At 60.5% G+C, this 21,961-nt stretch overlaps 2 protein-coding genes across 2 annotated transcripts; both read right to left on the bottom strand.

Moving 5' to 3' along the window:
- Positions 1–2,799: 2,799 nt before the first annotated feature.
- Positions 2,800–3,503, bottom strand: DNAJB8 (DnaJ heat shock protein family (Hsp40) member B8). The gene has a single exon (XM_045534245.1). It carries the CDS (start codon positions 3,501–3,503, stop codon positions 2,802–2,804), a length of 702 nt encoding a protein of 233 aa, XP_045390201.1. The 3' UTR covers positions 2,800–2,801.
- Positions 3,504–13,077: 9,574 nt separating this feature from the next.
- Positions 13,078–21,626, bottom strand: GATA2 (GATA binding protein 2). Its single transcript, XM_045534243.1, has 6 exons — positions 21,611–21,626; positions 20,574–20,850; positions 19,557–20,207; positions 17,820–17,965; positions 15,486–15,611; positions 13,078–15,074 (listed from the first exon to the last, which is right to left on the bottom strand). Exons 2-6 carry the CDS (start codon positions 20,800–20,802, stop codon positions 14,775–14,777), a joined length of 1,452 nt encoding a protein of 483 aa, XP_045390199.1. The 5' UTR covers positions 20,803–20,850; positions 21,611–21,626; the 3' UTR covers positions 13,078–14,774.
- Between the last annotated feature and the right edge of the window lie 335 nt (positions 21,627–21,961).

The raw sequence follows: 21,961 nt of genomic DNA, 5'->3' as shown, positions 1-21,961 counted from the left end.
GGGCGGAGGGCGATGCTTCTTTGCTGGGGCCAGGGGACGGCTGGAGGAAGGCGGCGGGGGGGACTGCCAGTCCCTGGGGCCGAGGAGGGTGACATCCACACCCGGGTGACCGGGGGCCCAGGCTCCCGCCTGCCCTGCGAGCCGTGTCCCCAAGGCCTCGGTGGGTGTCGCGACTCGTAAAATCCTCCGGTGGCATCGAATGCCAGGATGCGCTTGGACACTATTTCCTCCACGGGGGGTTGGTCCCTTCCGACACCCAGGGGCCCCCCCCCGGCAGGGTGGGGGACCCGGGAGTGGAGGGACGAGGAGGCAGAGAGAGGAAGTGACATCAGAGCCAGGGACAGAGGGACGGATGGGTGGGTGGCCGTCAGCCGGGTGGCATCCGGGCAGGGCAGAAGTGGGACGGGAGGGACGAGCCTAGACCCACGGGGGGTTGGGTGCCAGGCTTAGGGACGCTGAGCATTGGGGACACTGGGGACATGGGCCCGAGGGCCAGCAGGGGGGAGGAGCCGCTCACCGGGGAGCCCTGCAGCCCTCCCGACCCCTGCCTGGGGTCCGTGCCGTGTGCCGTGGGCACAGCGCCGTGGCGTGGCCCGGGGGACCCTCGGGTGCCGGTGCAGGGGGGTGGCCTCTGTCCCAGCTGTGCCCCTGAGCCGGCCACCCGAGCTGCCAGCTGTAAAACAGGGCTAAAGTCGGTGCCAGGATTCAGCCTGGCAGTTGGGGACGTGGGACATGCTCAGTGGCACGCCGCGACCGGTCCGCGTTGGGGACAGCAGGCTCCAACTTTAGAGGTGGCTTTGGAGACAGGGAGGGAGCACAGACAGCCCCCAGCCCACCCCCCGGGGGGTCCTTGCGGTGCCTGGGGGGGTGGGTCTTGCGGTCACCCAGATTTCCCGCCGTGTGGCCGCCCGGGCTGTCACCGGGATCGGATTTGCCCGGCGGCTGTCTACACTGCACGAACCCACTTGCAGGGGGCCAGTCATTGATGCCGCGAGCAAGTGGCAGGGGACAGAGGTCAGGTGGTTATTGAAGTCGAGGGGGCTTTGATGGAGTTAGTGCCACCGTGGGGTGGGGAGCCAGGGGTCGTGACCTTCCGTGTGTCACAGGCTCCCTCCCCCGGGGGATAACGTGGTTACGGGGACCTCCAGCTGCCAGCAGGTCCCAGGGGCCCTCGGAGCCAGACCCCAGGGACCCGCGGCCCGGGCTGAGCCTCCAGACTTGCACACGGGTCCCTCGCTGTGTCATCCTGGCCAGGCCAAAGGGGGACAGATCGTGGGAAAGTACCAGGCCACCTCCCAGCCTCTTGTCCCCTGAGAATGCTCCTCAGCCCAGCTCTGCGCCCGGGGAGGGGACAAATTCTTCCCTGGGTCCAAGCCCCACCCTCCCCTGTAGGTTCCAGGCCTCCCGGCGTCCTGTCTTATCCAGAGTCCCCGAGTTCGTCCTCTGAGCACACCCCTTGTTTGCCGCCGTTCCCTGGAACAGTGTGTGCTCCTGTCACCTCGTTTCCTGGGCATTTACCAGACGCCAGGCCCGGGGCTGCCAGCTGGGAGGCACACGTGAACACAACCCGACCGGCTCCTAGTCCGCTCGGCCGCTCAGGGTGGCTTCTCGGGGCCCCTTCACGTCCCCCTGTCCCCAGCCCGGGAGCCGCAGACCCGGTCACCGGCCATCCTGAACCTCCAAACCCGGAATCGCCTCTTTTTCTGGCCTCTGCTCCGGCCCGCAAGGAAGGAGCCGCCAGCTGTTGACGCTTCCGACAGCCACACTGTCACACGCTGTCACACGCTGTCACACGCTGTCACACACACACCGACCTTCGGCGGCTGCTGCGATCGTCATAATCATTATTTTAAAGGCGAGTCGTTTGGAGTCGATACCTGGGCTGAGATTCTGGCTCAACCGTCTGCCAGCTGTGTGACCCTCTCCCTTCTGTGCCTCAGTTTCCTTTTAGAGAACACGGGGTCCGTGACCCCTGTCTGGGGACATTAAAAGGGGACGGCATGCAGGTGCCTTATTAGCTTCTTTGCCGGTTCTCCAACAGAGTTCCTGCCCCAGGGCCTTTGCACGTGCCATGCCTTGTGTGTGCAAAATGCTTTTCTGTCCCCCTAGTTGGCCACATGGCCCGAGGTCTCACTGTCATTCCGGCGCCTCATGGATGTCACTTTTGCAGAAGGGACTTCTGCAACCTCCTGACTCAGCCCTCTCAGCTCACCCGCCTGTGTCCTCTCCACCCTCTGCCGCTGCTACCGAGGGCCACACTCCGCACACCTGCCTTCCCTCCGGCTCCCCCCGCTGCACGGCGGGTGACAAGAACGCGGTCCCCTGCGCCCTCCCTGTGCCCCGCTGGAGATGAGCAGGCATCCGTCTAGCAGAATGGCACGTGCAAAGGCCCTGGGGCCGCAGATCGGGCGCGGTGGCAGAACAGAGGGGGCGTCAGAGAGGGGGTTTAAAGCCACGCAGGTGGCACGAGGTCCCTTGGGGGGGTTGGCATCGGTGCGTTTGGGGAGGGGGAGGCCGATCGGTAGCAGGAGCAGGGGGTCGGGGGCGACGGCACGAGGACAGACGAAGGGACAGAACTGGGTCTGAGGCGGATTCCACCGTGGGGACGGTCCCCGCGCCTCCCTGTGTGTCCCCTCCAGCCGGAGCCGGCGCCTGCCAGGTCTGCAAAGACGCTGCCCCATCCCCGTACAAAGCCGGGGCCGCGTAGCCGTGAAGTCACTTTGCGCATTTATTAAGCACCAGCCCGCGGTGGCGGCGGTGACAGTGCCGGGGCGGGGGGGGGGGGGTGGCCGGCGTGGTGCCTACTTGCTGTCCACCCTCTTGAGCTGCTCCTTGCCGTTGATGGTGACCGACTTGAGCTGCCCGTCCTCCTCCACCTCCACCCGCTCCTGCCCGTTCTCCACGACGCGCTTGGTGGTCACCTTGTGCCCGTTGATCACCTCGGTGGACGACATCACCGATTTGAACCCGGAGCTGCCGGGCCCGGGGCCCCCGAACGAGGTGGACGAGAAGGTGGTCCGGCTGCCGCCACCGCGGCGACTCAGGGCATTGAAGGACGAGAAAGCCTCCACGAAGGGCGGGAACTCCCCGAAGCCGGTGGCGAAGGCTCCCCGGAGCCCGTGTCCCCGGCCACCGCGGTCGCTGCCGAACGGGGCGTCCCAGAAGTCGAAGGAGAAGGGGTCCAGGCCGCCGAAAAACTCGCGGAAGATGTCCTCGGGGTTCCGGAAGGTGTAGCCGGTGTCGAAGGGACAGCTGTAGGGGGTGCCAGCCCCGCCACCCGAGCGCCAGCTGTCACAGCCGGCCCGGTCGTACAGGGAGCGCCGCTTGGAGTCCGACAGGACCTCGTAGGCTTCGGACACCTGCTTGAACTTCTTCTCGGCCTCGTCCTTGTTGTTGGGGTTCTTGTCCGGGTGCCACCTCAGGGCCAGCTTGCGGTAGGCTTTCTTGATGTCCTCCGGGGACGCGCTGGCCGGGACCCCCAAGACCTCGTAATAGTTGGCCATGCTCGGGGACCCGGGCGGGACCGCGACAGGGCGCAGACACGGGGGGCGGGGGGAGGCTGATCTGGGGCGGAGGCGGTCGGTCGCTGCTGTCCCTGGGGGACACACCTTCCGGGGCGCGGAGGGTCCCCTGCTGGAATCGGCTGGCTCCGGGCGGGCGACACTGTGCCCGGGAGGTTACCCTTTCATAGTCCCCGTTCTCAGGGACAGCTGGGGACTCCGCTGAGAGGGGTGGGGGGGAGGGGGACGGGCACTGCCACTGTGGCCGGGGCCGGGGGGCCGGGCAGACCCCACCGCAGAGCCAGAGCGGGGCGGGGCCGGCAGGGGGCGGCTTTGTGACATCAGCCCCCAAGGGCGTGGCTCATCCGCACCCCCAGCTCTGGGCCAGGCCAGGCTTGGCCCGCGTGGTGGCCCTGGGACCATCCTGTCCCTCCAGGGGTGTTGGCGGAGCCCCGAGAGCCACCGGGCAGAGGCAGGGCAAGCCGTGGGGTCCCGGCCAGCCCAGGTGGCCGTAGAAGGTTAGTGACAATAGTTGGGAGCAGGGAGGGCTGCCTGGGGTCTGAGCCCGAAGGCCACATTCCTGCTACGGAGCAAGGAGGCCCAAGGTCGCGGAGGGGTCAGCAGGCAGCGGACGGGCGGGAGGGGGCTCTGACGCCCCCGTGTCCCATCGGTCCCCAGAGGCGAGCTCCGTGAAGGCAGGGGGGCTCGCCGGCGTCCGGGACCGTCCCTGGCACACGTGGCAATCGGTAAACCTCCATTAGGCGAATGAGGCTCAGAGACGCACGGCGACTGGCTGAGGGTCACACAGCAAGTTGGTGACAGACCTAGGGCCGTGGAAGGCGGAAGCGGAGCGGACAGCAACTGATAACGAGAGACGCATCGCACTCAATTCTGGTAAGAAAAATAGGGACTGGTGACAAGGGTACAGGGGTGAGTAGGGTGGGTTCAATGGTGGTCGCCCCCAAAAAGGTATGAACCCCACCGTGAACCCCAGAACCTCTGGATGCGATCCTATTTGGGAAAAGGATCTTTGCAGATGTAATTAAATTAAGGCTTTCGAAGCCGGGCATGGGGGTGTGCAGCTGGCTGAGGCAGGAGGCTCGCTGGAGCCGAGATCAGCCTGGACAGCATAGCAAGACCCCCATCTCAAAAAAAAAAATTAGAAAGCAAACTTTTCTTGGGGGAAAAAAAAAAATTAAGGATGTTGAAATGAGATCCTCGTGGATTATGTGGGTGGGCCCTAAATCCAGTGACAAGTGTCATTGTAAGAAACGCAGACAGAAGAGGAGGTGACATGAAGGTGGCGACAGGGGACTCAGAGAGTGACCCGCCGTGGGGAGGAGCGGGGAAGAGGGGCTCTCCCAGAGCCACCAGGGATGGCGGCCGACACTGTGGTTTCAGACTTCTGGCCCCGGAACCGTGACAAAATAGATTCCTGTTGTATTAAAGCCACCCAATCTGGGAGCATTTATTTGTCCTAACAGCCCCAGAAAACTAATAAAGTGACAGAGGTCACCAGAGGGTCCCAGGCTTTTCTATTTCTTTAAATCTTACTCTTGTTGGGTCGTATTTAGAAATCACAAATAACAATTTTTTTTTTTTATTTTTTTTTTTTTGAGACAGAGTGTCACTCTGTCACCCGGGCTAGAGTGCCGTGGCGTCAGCCTCGCTCACAGCAGCCTCAGACTCCTGGGCTCCAGCGATCCTCCTGCCTCAGCCTCCCGAGTAGCTGGGACGACAGGCATGCGCCACCACGCCCGGCTCATTTTTTTTTTTTCTGTACATATTTTTAGTCGTGCAGATAATTTATTTCTGTTTTTTTAGTAGAGACGGGGTTTCGCTCTTGCTCAGGCTGGTCTCGAACTCCTGACCTCGAGCGATCCTCCCGCCTCGGCCTCCCAGAGTGCTGGGGTGACAGGCGTGAGCCACCGCACCCGGCCTTGCCGCAGGGAGCCTCACTCAAAAAAAAAAAAAAAAAAAAAAAAAAAGAAGCTTCTGGAAGTCTCCAGCCGGAGAGGGCTGGTGCTCTCACGGACGGGGAAGCTTCTAGGGTCTCCTTGCAGCCTGGAGAAGTCAGGGGGGGTTTTCCAGAATCTTCTCCCCCGTAGGGTTCCGGGTTAGAGTCTCCAGCACGCGAGATTTGGGGGCTGCAGGCTGAGGGTCGCAGGGGACAGCTTCCTGGGACATCGCGAGAGCCCAGCTCTGGGTCGGCCCCTCACTGCGGCCCCGCAGCCTGAGGTCGTCCCCGCTGCCTTGCTTCCCGGACCCCTGGTCCCCCGGGACGTGCAGGTGGCACGTGAGCCTGCCTTGGATGTCCCCCTACTCTCTACGCAGCCAACGACGACGGCACCTGGGACGGGGACAGTGGCTCAGGGCTGTCCCAGGGCACTGAGAACAGCCGGCTCGGTGGGACTCCCGGGGTGGGTGTGTCCTGTGCAGGCAGAGCGTGACTGTCACTGGCCAGGGTCCCTGAAGGTGGCGGGGGGACCCCTGGGTGGCGGGGGGCAAGTCCCCACCCCATGTCCCTGGTCCCAGGCGGACCCCAGGGCCGGGGAAGAGAAAGCGGGTCTTAGGCGGCTGGGTGATCTCAGTCATTATCGGTGACCGATGATGGGCGGGGAGGCCCAGAGAGGGCCGGACACACACTGAAGGTCACACAGCGGTCCCCGCAAGACCTCCCCAGGCGAGCTGAGGTGACAGGGCCGATTAGGCGGCCAATTGGTATTCCGAGAGCCACCAGAGCCCCCCCTCTCTGTCCCTGGGAACTAATGGAGTGGCTTTTTAAAAGGATTCTAATCACCCCGATCCTATCTGCTTATCACCGGAGCTCGTAATTAGATGATCCTGGCAGTCGCTGGCTCAGTCCCTCCAGCCCCGTCCCCGTCCCCGTCCCCGCCCCCCCCCCCGCCGGCCAGATGGGCAGTTTGGGGCCTTCTCTGCCCTCCGGGCTCCTCGTTCTCTAACCGCATTAGCTCCAGGATGGATGGGTGACAGCCCCGGACTGGTGGCTGGGTGGACAGAAGGACAGGCGAGCGGAGGGGCGGCCGCGAGGGCGGGTGGGCGGATGGGTGGGTGGACAGTCGTGGCAGGGGGACACGCACGTTGGTGGCAGGGACGTGAGCGCTCAGGGCTGCCCAGGACACGTGGGAAGTGGGGACAGGGGACAGCCTCTCTTCCCCAGAGTGACAAGATGAGCTCGGGTCCCAGCCAGACACGGTGCAGAACTCCAGGAAGGCTCCCTGCCCAACCCTCTGAGCCGGTGGCGGTGACAGGGGCCAGCTGTCACCTTTGCTCACGGTCCCAATCCGGGGACAGCCTTCCCGGAGGTGGCCTCTGCGGTCCCCCGGAGGCTCAGCTTGAACCCTTACTGCCTCAGTGAACGTGTCATTTGTGGGACTCTCTTCGTTCCAGCTTCCCTCCTCCAGGGTCCTGGGTCCCCGGCCACCCCTGCCCGGAGCCAGCCCGGTGGGGCCGTGAGCTTGGACGCCAGCGGTTGCTCCCAGCCTCCAGCAGGGCTCGACCCGGAGCCTCCCTCACAACCACGGGCCTGCGCAGCCTCTGGGGTGTCGGTTTTCCCGGGTCTTTCCAGAAAGAGTATGGAACAAAAAAGCTCGAAGTGTCTTCCAGAGTCACGGCCGGCACGCGTATGCACACGTCTGTGCCGGCAGATGTCCACCCGTTCCGCCATGTACACAGCTGTTCATCCACCTGCCCACTTAGTGACCCATCCATCCACCCATCTATCCACCCGCCCACCTACCCACCCAACCATCCATCCATCCATCCACCCACCTACCGATCCATCCATCCATCCACCCATCTATCAACATGCCCACCTACCCACCCATCCATCCATCCATCCATCCACCCACCTACCCACCCACCCATCCATCCATCCATCCACCCACCTACCCACCCGCCCACCTACCCACCCAACCATCCATCCATCCATCCATCCATCCACCCATCTATCCACCCGCCCACCTACCCACCCATCCATCCATCCATCCATCCACCCACCTACCCACCCATCCATCCATCCATCCACCCATCTATCCATCCACCCACCTACCCACCCAACCATCCATCCATCCATCCACCCACCTACCCACCCATCCATCCATCCATCCATCCATCCATCCATCTATCCATCCACCCACCTACCCACCCAACCATCCATCCATCCATCCACTCACCTACCAATCCATCCATCCATCCACCCATCTATCAACATGCCCACCTACCCACCCATCCATCCTTCTATCCACCCACCCACCTACCAACCCAACCATCCATCCACCCATCTATCCACCCGCCCACCTGCCCACCCAACCATCCATCCATCCATCCATCCATCCACCCACCTACCCATCCATCCATCCATCCACCCATCTATCCACCTGCCCACCTACCCACCCAACCATCCATCCATCCACCCATCCACCCACCTACCCATCCATCCATCCACCCATCTATCCACCCGCCCACCTGCCCACCCAACCAACCATCCATCCATCCACCCATCCACCCACCTACCCATCCATCCATCCATCCACCCATCTATCCACCTGCCCACCTACCCACCCAACCATCCATCCATCCACCCACCTACCCATCCATCCATCCACCCATCTATCCACCTGCCCACCTACCCACCCAACCATCCATCCATCCACCCATCCACCCACCTACCCATCCATCCATCCATCCACCCATCTATCCACCCGCCCACCTACCCACCCAACCATCCATCCATCCTTCTATCCACCCACTCAACTACCCATCCATCCATCCATCCATCTATCCATCTGTCCACCCACCCATCTACCGACCCAACTGTCCATCCATCCATCCATCCATCCATCTATCCACCTGCCCACCTATTGACCCAACCATCCATCCATCCATCCACTGACCGTTTGCTGGCCTCACCGTCCTGGGTATGTGATGCGTTCATCTCTTTCTAAACCAGTGGTTCCCAACAGGGACAGTCCTCCCTCCCCACGGGACATGTAGCAATGACTGGAGACATTTGTGTCATGCCTGAGGGCGTCGCTGCTGGCATCTCCTGAGTAGAGGCCAGGCAGGGAGGCTGCCGAACCACGAAGATCGTCCAGCTTAAATCTCAACAGCACCGACGCTGAGAACTTTCTTCCAAGCTGTGAAATTATCATTTGATAAACATAATTATATTGCCATCAAAAATTGTATTTTTGGTGTACCAAAGGCATTTATGTTTTCAAGGTGAATCTTTAAAAAATTACGAGTGACCTGTTTGGTGGTTTGGTTCTTTCTTTCTTTTTTTGAGACAGGACTCACTTTGTCACCCAGGCTGGAGTGCAGTGGCGTGATTATATAGCTCACTACAACCTTGAACTCCTGGGCTCACGCGATCCTCCTGCCTCGGCCTCCCGAGTAGCTGGGACGACAGGCATGCGCCACCACGCCCGGCTCATTTTTCTCTATCTATTTTTAGCTGTCCAGCTAATTTCTTTCTATTTTTAGTAGAGACGGGGTCTCGCTCTTGCTCAGGCTGGTCTCGAACTCCTGACCTCGAGTGATCCTCCCGCCTCGGCCTCCCCGAGTGCCGGGATGACAGGCGTGAGCCACCGCGCCCGGCCTTCCCTAGGATCTTTGATCAGGGTTTTGAAGACTGAAGAGAAGTTCTTCAGGCAGATCTGAAGGAGAGAACATCTCAGGGAGAGAGATAAGCTAAGAACAAGACAGAAAAAAAAGGAACAAGACGGGTTTTGTTAAAGATTCTTTCTGAATGACAATGGTGGCATAAGCCATAACACATGAAAACAATAGCCCATGTTTATAAATGAAAAAGTCCGCTTTTCCCCACCCCTGGTCTAGACCACACTTCCCAGAACTAACAACTACCACTAATTAGCTATGCATCCTCCCGGGTGTTTTTCTATAACTACACAAATATTTTAAAAACAAAACCGGAGTCTGGGCTGGGTGCGGTGGCTCACGCCTGTCATCGTAACACTCTGGGAGGCTGAGGCAGGAGGATCGCTTGAGCCCAGGAGGCTGAGGCTGCTGTGAGCGAGGCTGACGCCACGGCACTCTAGGCCGGGCGACAGAGCCAGACTCTGTCTCAAAAAAAAAAACAAAAAAACAAAAAACCCAGAGTCTGCCGTCTGTATTGTTCTGCAACTTGCTTTTTTCCCACCTATTCTAGTGTTTTCCTGAGCTGCACCGAGGGGCCTGGCCGGGCCACAGCGCATTCGGAACCTTGATCATTTCCACCAGTGAAACGTATTCCAGAATCTCTTTCTGCACATCTGCCCGGACGCTTCTATTTTTGCTAAGATGCGAGGTAGAAAGTAGGACTTCCCTGTTCAATTTGCACGTGTTGGGTCATTCTGAGATTGAACGTGTGCAGACGTTTCCCGCCTGTTTGTTTGCATTTCTGTTGGGGGTGACATCTTCATCCTGTTCCCTGCTACCTTTCACCTATTTTTTCTTTTTTTTTTTGAGACAGAGTCTGGCTCTGTCGCCCGGGCTAGAGTGACGTGGCGTCAGCCTCGCTCACAGCAGCCTCAACCTCCTGGGCTCAAGCGATCCTCCTGCCTCAGCCTCCCGAGTAGCTGGGACTACAGGCATGTGCCACCACGCCCAGCTAATTTTTTCTATATACATTTTTAGCTGTCCAGCTAATTTCTTTCTATTTTTAGTAGAGACAGGGGTCTCGCTCTTGCTCAGGCTGGCCTCGAACTCCTGACCTCGAGCGATCCTCCCGCCTCGGCCTCCCCGAGTGCTGGGGTGACAGGCGTGAGCCACCGCGCCCATCCCTGGCTTTTTTTTTTTTTTTTTAGGCAAAATGATAAACGATTCCCAACTTTATCTGGCAAAACTAACAAGTGGGACCAGCAGGATAAGTCACAAAATTAGGGAAAATAAAGTGAGGTGTCGGCGGGGGGCAGGGGGGCGGGGTGAGAGAGACAGAAATGCTTTCTGATATCCAACAAGATTCTATTGTCACAGTCCCTCCAACCCTGCGGTTCCCTGCAGAGTCAACGGATCAATGGCGGGGACTTGGCGAACTCCAGCGCACCCTATTATTTACAGGGTGACGGGTGATAACGGAGGTGTCCCGATCAATACGAGGCGCGGGGTTATTCCATCCCCGGTGAGACTGGCTGGGCAGAATCTCACCTGGCCCACACGTACAGGATCCGTCCAGACAGCAGGCAAGTTTTTGTCGGGCGCCCAGCCCCCCACCCTGGGTGCCAACAGATGGAACAAAGGCTCACCCCGCCTGCCACCCTGGTGCCAGTTCCCGAGAGGTCCCTTAGAATCATAAAAGCCACCACGGCCAGCTCAAGGCAGTCATTCGCTGAGCCCGGCCTGCACCCCTGGCCCTGCCTGGGTGCCATGTGTGGCCACAAAACCGAAACTGTTTGCCCTCCACGATGACTCCGGGCTGCGGTGTCACTGTTCCAAGCTAATGGCTTTGCAGAGGACGGAACAGTCGCTGGGACACAGGAGTCCCCGAGCCTCCGTTCTGTTGCCCCGAAGTGGCTTGCTGGGACTTGAACTTCGGCCCCTCACCTGCCTCCTGGCTCCGTGTCACTCTGACTGTGGCCTCCTCGTCGGAAACAGCCCCTCCCCTGCAAGAATTTCCTGACAGCGAGTGTGGCACGAGCTTGTCACCAGAGCAAGGGTCTGTGTGTGTGTGTCATTTCCCACACAGACACCAGGAACAAATGGGTCAGTGAACACGGTGGGGTAAACGAATGAATCTGTTTAACAGAGGTTTGGGGAGCACTTACCCCAAGCCAGCCAGGGGTGTGGGGCACACAACGGTGACAAGACACTGTCCCTGCAGTCTTGGGCCGACATTGCCAGGAGACGGGACCAGGAGGAGGGAAATTAGCCCGGGAAGGACTAGCCAAAAAAATGTGGCCTTTTTTGTTGATCATTCCGAGTTATGGGCTCAGGCTCAGGACTCTGGAGCTCAGGGCCTCAGCCAAGTTCAAGTTCTAGGGTCTGGATTTGGGTCCCTGGGACCTAGATTCTAGCCCTTGGTGCTAAGTTATGGTTTTTGTTTTTTTTTTTTTTTTTTGAGACAGAGTCTCACTCTGTCGCCCGGGCTAGAGTGCCGTGGCGTCAGCCTCGCTCACAGCAACCTCAGCCTCCCGGGCTCCAGCGATCCTCCTGCCTCAGCCTCCCGAGTCGCTGGGACGACAGGCATGCGCCACCACGCTTGGCTCATTTTTTCTATATATATTTTTAGCTGTCCGGATCATTTCTTTCTATTTTTAGTAGAGACGGGGTCTCGCTCTTGCTCAGGCTGGTCTCGAACTCCTGACCTCGAGCGATCCTCCCGCCTCGGCCTCCCAGAGTGCTGGGGTGACAGGCGTGAGCCACCGCGCCTGGCAGAAATAGTAGAGATCTTCATGACAAATTGAGCCATCAGGGATATTGGTAACCAGAATCGCTGGTGACCACGTTGATAGAAAATGTGACAAGAGGATTCTACAGTCAGGGACATTGGTCATCAGGCACGTTGCTGGTTTGAGATATTGGTGATCGGAGATGAGTGACCAAGGACATTGTTAAAGAGACATCGGTGATGAGGGTGACAGGAGATGCTGGTTATCACACGATCAGATCTATCGGTGGGAAAAAAACCCCGATCAATGACATCAGTGATCATACTTATCGATGACCTGGGACATTGGTGTCAGGGCTACTACTGGCGAGCAAAGACATTGGTGATCACATTTGGTGGATGTCATTGGTCAGACACATCCGTGAGCGGAAACATGGAGGAAATATTGGCGATCAAGTATCGACGATCAGTTACTGTAATAGTAATCGGGCTCTCGTGATCAGACCCGTCATTCGTTGATCAGCGATATCGGTTGTAGTGGCTTTCACCGATGACCAACATCGCTGATCAAAGATGGCAGCCATCGGCCAGGCGCGGTGGCTCACGCCTGTCACCCCGGCACTCTGGGAGGCCGAGGCGGGAGGATCGCTCGAGGTCAGGAGTTCGAGACCAGACTGGCCAATGTAGTGAGACCCCGTCTGTACTAAAAATAGAAAGAAATTAGCTGGACAACTAAAAATATACAGAAAAAATGAGCCGGGCGTGGTGGCGCGTGCCTGTAGTCCCAGCGACTCGGGAGGCTGAGGCAGGAGGATCGCTTGAGCCCGGGAGGTTGAGGCTGCTGTGAGCGAGGCTGACGCCACGGCACTCTAGCCCGGGCGACAGAGCCAGACTCTGTCTCAAAAAAAAAAAAAAAAAAAAACAAATGGCGGCCATCCATGACATCAGGGTTGTCAATGCACAGGAGTATTGATGACCAGGTATGGCAGCAACCAGAGCCGATGGGCATCTGGGAGGAAGGGGACGGGGTGGGGTCGGTCCTGTTGGCCTCAGCCCCTGAGGGGGGCAAAGAGGACATGCGGATGGAAGCCATTCAGGGGACGATCACAATGTCGGTGACAAGATCAGACCGAAGCCAGACGGGGCCCTCCCCGCTCCACCCCAGCCCGGTGCCCGATGCCGGGATTCGAACTCAGGACTCAGCAGCAGCCCACGAGCCAGGCCAGGCGCTTTTCCCAAAAAAAGTATTTTATTCCTCTTAACATTATTCACTTGAAAGCAGTGGCAGGATGGCGCACAGTCTTTACCGACGATACAGAAATGTTGGCGACATATAATTAACAATAACTTAGTTCGCGAATGCGCAATAAAACTCGCCCAGATCAAACAGGGAACCAGAAAATACTGCCGAGTCTTCATCTTTTTCTTTTTTTGGTTTTTTTTTTTGTTTTTTTGACGCGGATACTAGTACAAAATAAGTTATTTCTGGTTGTCGTGGTGCCCGCAGCGATCGGCTGACCCTATTGCACTTGGGACGTGACCACAATCCTCGTCCCCGGCCGCGGGGACCGTCCCCGCCCTCCCCCCTTGCAGTGCCGGCCACCGCGGCCCCGCTGTCACCACGGAGGGACACGTTTATGTACAGCTGTGCCTCGGGGACGATCCGGACAGCCACGGCAGGGCACATCCAGAACCGGGGACGCCCCCCCCCTCCATCTGTGACGCTGCACCCCAACTCCTGCCTTTGCCACCTGCCAGGCCAGCCGGCACCCGCCAACCTGTCCCCTCGCCTGTCACCCCTGCAAACCGAGAGCTGCAAAGCCCGCTCCCCGGTGCCCCCCAGCTTTCGTTCTAGCGCTTTGGGCCCCCCCAAATAATATGCCAAGCTCCAGCCTCCGTGTGTAGCTTTTGATTCCTTCCCCTAGCGGGGTTTCCATGGCAACCTATAATTTGGACCCCCCCCCCAAAAAAAAAAGACTTTCAAAATAAAACAACTCACTCCGTTCCGAGTTCAGCTCCTGTAGTTGTTTTTGTTTTTTTAATATATATATTTTTTTCCTTTTGTCTCAGAGTGGGAGGGGAGGACGGGCTGGGGGGGCTTTGCAGAAAAAGGATGTATTTACAGGGGTTCACCCGGCAAAGACGGGCACGCTGTGACTTGGGGACAGTTAGCGGGACACGGTCACACCGGCCGGCTGCAGCCCGCAAGCCCCGGGGAGCAAACGTGGGAGACATTTCCCCTGTTCAAGAAAATGTTATTTTCCTTCCTGTGACCCAGCCCTGGCCTGGGAATCCGTGCACGGGGACCGCCCTGTGATTGTCCCTGCCCTCGGCGGCCGGGCCAGCGTCGGGGACAGCGCCCCCCCCCCCCACCCCCGGCCGGCCTCGGCTCGAGGGCCCAGCTGTTTCGGGACAGAAGCCAGAGGACAAGCGGGTGCGGGCTGAGGTCCCCGCAGATCTGTCCCCTGGCCCCCAAGAGCCCCGGCACGCACACCGGCCAGGCGGCGGTTGGTCCCCAAGGAAGAACCAGCAGAACTGGGGACAGCTCCAACCCCGACTCCCCGGGTCCTTTTTAGAAACCAGAGCAAAATAAATTATTTTTCGCCTCCTCCTTTTGCCTTGCAAAAAACGATTGCCTTGATCTGTGTCCCCCCGCACCCTCCTTGTCTCGCCATCAAGTTGTCCCTTTTTGCTTTCCCAACGGTTGTCCAGGAGGAGGGACATCCCACGCGGCCACCAGCCGGCGCAGAGACACCAGCTGGGGGTATTCACAGTGACAGCCAGGTTGAGGTGACGCGCCCTCCAGCGGGCGTGGCTGGCAGCGGTGACATCAGTTCTCGGGGACGGTGGGCAGCTAAGCGTTGGGTCCGCCGTCACCCGCCCTCCACCACGTGTCTGTCTGTCCGTCCAGTGGCACGGGGCTGTCCCTAGCCCATGGCGGTCACCATGCTGGACGGGTGCGGATGGCCGAAGGACAGGCTGGGGGAGGGGTGGATGGGCGTGGGCGTGGGCAGGATGTGTCCCGAGTGACCGAAGGGCGGGAGGTGACCCACGGGTGCCATGTGTCCGGCCAGGGTGGCGGCGCTGAAGGGGGACGACTTGTCTTGCATGCACTTGGACAGCTCCTCGAAGCACTCCGCCCCCTTCTTGCTCTTCTTAGACTTGTTGGACATTTTCCGGTTGCGGGTCTGGATTCCCTCCTTCTTCATGGTCAGCGGCCTGTTGACCTGGAGCCCAGCACGGAGCTTTTAGGGGGTCCCCCAGGAAGATGACCCCCGCGGGCCCCCCGCCCGCCCCTGCGGCCGCTCTGGGGTCCCCAGGAGCCCTTGACCTCCACAGTCCCCTGATGGCGCCGTTGCATTGCAAGGCAGGACGGTTGTCCATGCGGGAGACTGTCCCACACTGGGAGACAGCCCCCCTCAACTAGACAACTGAAACGCCCCCCAACTTTTTTTCCCAACGGAGATACCACTTCCCTGAAGGCCCTGGGCCCTGCTCTCCAGCCAGGCCCGCCTCCCGGACGGGGGGGCGGGCTCACCCCCTCTTACGGGAAGCCCTCCCGGCTTGCAGGCTGGTGGCTTCCCAAGCCAAGCGGCACAAAGCACAGAGGTCCCCCGGGAGGGGCGGGGCGCACTCACATTGTGGAGCTTGTAGTAGAGGCCACAGGCATTACAGACTGGGTCCCCGTTGGCGTTCCGACGCCATAAGGTGGTGGTTGTCGTCTGGCAATTGGCACAGCAGGTGCCGGCTCTCCTGGCGGCCGACTGGGAGTAGGGGGGAGGGTGGCAGCAGCGTCAGGCGCCGGGGCTCCCACGATGCCCCTTTCCTCGACCTCCCTCCCTCCTTCCCTCCCGACGACCCTTGTCCCCACCCCCAGCCCCCACCGACTCTCAGAAACCCGGGAATTTTACAATTCGGGTAGAAGCCTGATATTGCAATCCACGAGATTGCAAAAAAAAAAAAAAAAAAATGAGAAGGGAGAATCAACAGCAGCCCAGACTCCATGCATGGGGAAACTGAGGCACCAGAAGGGCATCCCAGGGCCAAGCTGGCCCCGTTCGCCTCAAGCACCCCAGCTCTGGAGCCTCCCATAGGAGGCCCCTCTAAATCCACAATTCTGGGTGAATCGGTGTCCCTGAGGCCAGGCCCAGGGAGGGGGCATGGGACATGCCAGGTTTGGAGGGGACACAGCTGTCCTGTCCAATATGGCAGCCACCAGCCACCTGCAGCAACTTCAATTCGATGCCAACTACAAGTTAATAAAATCAAAACTTTCGTTCCAGCTCCCGGACCTGCACTAGGGACATTGCAAGTGATCGGTGGTCACACGTGGCCTGGGGGGGGGGTCTCACGGTGGGCAGTGGGGACACAAGACGTTCCCACCTGTGCAGCTGGTCCCCCTACGGGCCACCTGTCCTCCAAATCTCAGAGTTCTAACCGCGCTGAGTCCCCGGTGGACAGGAAGAGCCAGGCAGAGACGGGGGACTGGAAATTAGTATCTGGTTCCCAGAGAAGGGACCTCAGAGGGGACTTTTACGTCCCCCCCCCCCGAAGAAGCAGAGCCCCTCTCCTGGTTCTACAAGTGCCACCAAAGTGTCACAGAGCCAGTCCCCGGATGCTTCCCAGAGACCCACGGGCTGGAGTGCAGCAGGCGGCCAGGGGAGGGGTGGGGGACCGAGGCTAGCAGCAGGGTCTCCGAGCATGGTCACCCAGGGGGCAGAAGGGACAAGGGGGGGCGGGGCAGGGGTGAGTAAGCAGCCCCAAGCTGGAATCCTGACTCAGGGGCCAACACCGCGTCCTCCACCCCTACCCCCCACTCCTGCCCTCACCCCGCCCTCACTCCGGGGAGGGGGGGGGTGGAATAAAAGAAAAAAAAATGGGGTGGGGGGGCCCCAAAGCAGGGCTGAACTATTTAAACCCTCATAAATCACTTTTGCCCTGCAAAAAAAAAAAAAAATTTATATATATATATATATATATATTTATTATTCTTAGCATTTTACGCATTATTTGCAGAGCGGAGGGGACTGGAAATTTCAAAACAGCCCAGCGAGGGGCAGGACCAGGCAGCGGCGACACTGGCAAAACTGCGCAGAGTCCGGAAACAGATACACGGGAGTTTCCTTATCTTCAGCCTGCAGATGTCCGGATAGGAAACTCCGGCAGGAGATCCGAAAGGGCGATTTTTTTTTTTTTTTCAATCGCTCAAATGAAAATACACAGTGTAGGTGACTCCATGGAAAAATAATAAAGGCCAGGCATTTTTTTTTTTTTGGTTGGTTTTTTTTTTTTTTGGGTTTTTTTTTTTTTTTTTGGTTTTGCTTTTTTTTTTGGCTTTTTTTTTTTTTTTTCAATCGCTCAAATGAAAATACACAGTGTAGGTGACTCCATGGAAAAATAATAAAGGCCAGGCATTTTTTTTTGTTTGGTTTTTTTTTTTTTTTTTTTTTTTGGTTTCTTTCTTTTTTTTTTTTTTTTGGTTTCTTTCTTTTTTTTTTTTTTTTTTGGTTTTTTTTTTTTTTTTTTGGTGGCCGGTGTTGAGTGTGTGTTTTATTTAAATAAGGACGGGGCAGATTGTTGGGAGCTGGGAAAGCCAGGGAGGAGGGAGGGCCGCCCAGGGCCAGCCACAAGGAAAAGTACTTCGCGGCCCTCTATTTTTAAAAAGAGAGTTAAACAGAGGCCAGAGAGGGCGGGAGTTGGGGCAGTTGGGTGTCCCCTCCCTGGACACTCAACTTGGAGGATCCCCCCCCCATGGAATGACACCCAAGTGATCTCAGCGTGCAAAGAGAATTTCGAGTTGCAAAGCATCTGCATTCGAAAGGTTGCCTTTTCCCTTAATTAGGCGCCAAGCCCCACCAGGCCAGGCGGCCACCTCTCCAGCCCCCTGTCCTCAGCTCCCAGTCCCCAGCCCCCGTCCCCAACCCCCTGTCCCCTGTCCCCAGCCCCCTGTCCCCCCGGCGCCCTGTGCCTACCAGTCTGCGCTTGGGCTTGATCAGCGGCCGGTTCTGCCCGTTCATCTTGTGGTAGAGGCCACAGGCGTTGCAAAGATAGTGACCCGTGCCGTCCCGTCGCCAGAGGGGGGTGGCCGTGGCCCCACAGTTGACACACTCCCGGCCTTCTGGAAGGGGACGCACAGGGAGAGATGAGGCCAACCGTCTCCCTCCCAGTCTGCCTGGCCTTGGCTCTTGCATCTTTTAGTCTCAGTCCACCCCGAATCCTAAGCAGGTAGGGTCCCCCTACGGGAGGGGTTCCAGGGAGTCCTTAGAGGCCAAAGTCCCCCCCCAACACACATTAAATCCTCCAGAGCAGAAAGGGAGAGGAGGGAGGAGGGGGTGGGGGACAGGGCCTCAGGGATTCTAGGAGCGAAAGGGAAAGCTTATTTACAGCAAACTTTGCCGCGGGCGACACAGTGGCTGGAGCCGCCCAGCTCGACCTGGCTGGGCCCGGAGGCTCCCTCCCTCCCCCCTCCAGAGAGTCTCTGTCCCCACGTTGACAGCCACAGCCCACTGTCCTTCTTCTGCTGTCAGCCCAGGGGCCTGTCCTTCCTTCCCCCCAACTTGTCTCCCCTTCCAGAATTGTCCCCCCAGACGTGGCCGATCGAAGTCGTTGTACTTGAGAATCAAATAAATCATAGGGCCTTTCATTTTTAGACTAAGTGGCCTTGTTTTGCTGTTTGGGGGTCCTTTTTTGTTTGTTTGTTTGGTTTGGTTTTCTTTTCCCCTCCGGGTTCAAAGGCCCTCTGGAATTCGAATACAAACTTAGGAGAAAGGACTAAGAGAAGAAGAGCCGGCCGGTCTGAGTGGAAGCCAGGCGGGCAAGCAGGGTAAGCTGCCTGAGCCTTCGTGCTGGCCGGGGAAGTTCCCCTCGATTTAGTTTAAACTGAGCTGTCAGCCTTTTGGGGGGGCAAGAGAAGGTCAGTCCCGGACTCAGGAGTAAAAGTTTTTAAAAATCTCTCTCTCCCTGGTTCCAAAGGGTCGGGAAGGAGGCCGCGTGGACAGCCTGAGGTAGCCTCGGGCAAAGGTGCAGGGTGTGTGTGGGGGGCACCTGTGGTGTCATCCCCTCCCTCCGGCTCTCAGGGAGGCAGAGCGGAGGCCACATGCCACCGGGGGCAGGGACCAGGCATAGGTCCCTGGAATTTTGCTACAGGGGGGGAAAAAAAAAAACCTCCCAAGGAGACTGGGAGCTGCTGCAATCCCAGGATCGGATTCATGGAGTTGGAGAACCAGATTCCTTGCGGGGTCGGAGCCTCTGGGGAGCCCGCAGCATGCACACGCGCTTGGACACACATGGACACGCGTGTGCACACGTTCCCAAACACGCCTGCGACATACGTGGGCACAGAGTCGCTTCCCTGGCCTCACGCCCTACGTCTTAAGCCCCCCCCCCCCGAGTTTCCACTGAGGTTTCGGGCAGGGGAAGGGACGGTTCCCATTCCGAGCTCTGGCCTGGGGAGGGGGGGGAGCGAGGGGGAGGGAAGGGACCTGAACTTTGGGGGCCACCAGGGCCACTTCAGAAAATGTCACACGCTGCAGAGTCCTGTCTCCCCTAATTCTGGGGTTGCAAACATCGGGGTGGGCGGGGGCTGGTGCTAAGGGAGGAACATTGCAGGGGGGTCCCGTATCCCTGAGACTGCCACTGGCCCCCTCTCTCCAATCCCAGCGCCCCCTCCTGCAGAGGTACACACTGTCCCCAAGTCCCCTGCCTTTTACCTGAGCAGGAGCGAGCCTTGCTGCGCTGCTTCGGGGTGAAGCTGGAGGCCGGGCCACCCAGGAAGCCTCCCGGGTGGAAGAGGCCGCTGCTGTAGTCGTGCGCGGCGGCGGCGGCGGCGGCGGTGGGGACGTAGGACGGGTAGGTGGCGATGGGGTGGTGGGTGGCGGGCTGGGTCCCCATGACGGCCAGGCCCGGGCGCAGGGGACTGCTGCCTTCCACCTTCATGCTGTCGGGCAGCGACACCTGGTACTTGACGCTCTCCTTGTCTTCCCCTCGGGCCGCGCCGCCCCCCGCCGCAGACGGGGCCGGGGACGCGGTCCCCGTGGTGCTGGGATCGGGGGACACTTCTTTGGGGGGCGTGGGCGGGAAGCCGAAGAGGTGGGAGCCGGAGTGGGCCGCCGTGGGGGTCAGGGAGCTCCCGCCGCCTGCCCCGCTGCCACCCCCGGGCCCGGGGTACACGGAGAGGGACCCTCCGGGGCCCCCCGCGGCTGAGGGGTGCAGCGGAGCCTTGGAGAAGGGGCTCACGGTCCAGGGGTTGTGATGATGCGCGGCGGCGGCCGCGGACAGGGCCGCTTTGCCCCCGTCCAGCCAGGACAACCCGGGGCTGTGCAACAAGTGGGACCGGCACATCTGGCCTCCGGTCAGGCGGGCTGCGGGGGCGGAGGGAGACGGGGTCACCGTGCGCCCCGGGGCCCCAGAGCCACCAGGTGCCAACCCCTGGGTTTTCAAAGCAAAAAAAAAAAAAAAAGACCAGAAACGCAACACCCCAACCGGTCACAATCAGGAATGTCCCTGCAGAGCTGCAAGACGAGCGCCATAGAAAAGCGGGACCCCAGGGAAGGGACAGGGGGGACACGGGCTCCAGATCACCCCCCCCCCCCGCCCTCCCCACCTTTCCCGCCCATTTCTCAGCTGCTCCGAAGACTGGGATGCCACATCCGGGAAGCAGCAGGGAGCCCTCCCTCTGGCGCGCGTGACGCCCGGGTCCCCCCCTGTCCCCCCGCAGCGGGGCTCACCGTGCGCGGGGCTGTAGGAGACGCGCGCCCGCGCGTGGGCCGGGTTGGCGTAGTACGGGGTCCCCTGCGAGTCCAGGTGGTTGAAGAAGACGTCCACCTCGTCGGGGGGCAGCAGCTGGGCCGGCTCCATGTAGTTGTGCACCAGGCCCGGGTGGTGGGAGTCGGGGTGCTGCGCGTTGAGCACTGCGGGGTGAGCCATCCAGCGCGGCTGCTCCGGTGTCATCTCCATGACTCCCGCGGCGGCCGCAGCTCGGGCCTGGGGACCTGGGGGGGGGATCTGGGCGGAGAGGGTGGTGGCGGAACGGGGCCTTGAAGCGCTCCGCTGAGCCCCGGACACCCCCCACCACTGCAAGTCCCAAACGCTGTGTCACCCCCCCACCCCGTGCGCCCCTGGGGGGGGGGCCCCCGCGGGCCCGAGCTCCGCAGAGGACCGGCCCCGGGTGGGAGCAAAGCGCAAGGCTCAAAACGAAAGGAAAGCCGGGGGAGGGGGGATCGGCCACGCACACTCACGGGGGGGGCCCGCGCGGTCGGTCCCAGAGCCACACAACCACTCCCCCCCCTCCCCGCGCGCACACGGGGGTCACACCGTGACACCGGCGACCCCCAACAAACGCACAGAGCGGCACGCACTCCACCGTGCCGGCCACCCCGCACCCCACCCCGCCCGCCTCGGTATGTAAACACACGAACAGACTTAAAAGTTGGACACGGGGCGCTCGGGCACCACTGGGGGGGGCGAGGGGGGAGGGATGGGGACGGGGACACGACCCCAGGGACACACACACACACACACACGCCGCTGCACTTGGCGCCGCGCACAACGCGGCGACCTGGACCCCAAACACGCCCACGCAGCCCCACCGGGGTGGCAGCCGGACCCCCCCCCCACGCAATCGGGACGTCTCAGCTGGGCGCACAGCACGACAGTCCCCAACCCTGAGCCCGCGCGGAGACCACCCCCTGCACACACACCCCACCCCGCGCGCCCCCCAAGGCTAGGAGCGTCCCCCCTGCAGGGTCGCGCGCCCCAAACTTACACGCGGGGAGGGAGATCGGGGAGCGCGGGGCGGGAGCCCCGGGGACAGCGGGTCCGGAGGGTGGCGGGGCTGGGGGGGCTCACGGGGCAGGGGCGGGGGGCAGCGCGCGCTGCGGCCTGGGGCCCGCCCGGCTGCGGCCCCTCGGCATCCCCGGCCGCCCTGGCGCCAGCCGCCGACTCGGGCACAGACATGCAGCCCCGGCCGCGCTCGCCTAAGAAGCCCGCGCCAGCCAATCAGCGCCGCGCGCCGCCCAGCCCCCGCCCCCCATTGGCTGAGCCCGCCACCCCCGGGCCGCGGGACCCCCCGAGCGACCCCGCCGGCCGCCCCCCTGCGCCCCCTCCCTGCGCCCCT

The sequence above is a fragment of the Lemur catta genome, chromosome 21 (assembly GCF_020740605.2).
Source record: "Lemur catta isolate mLemCat1 chromosome 21, mLemCat1.pri, whole genome shotgun sequence".
Taxonomy (NCBI): domain Eukaryota; kingdom Metazoa; phylum Chordata; class Mammalia; order Primates; family Lemuridae; genus Lemur; species Lemur catta.
This window is presented reverse-complemented; position numbering and strand designations above follow the sequence as displayed.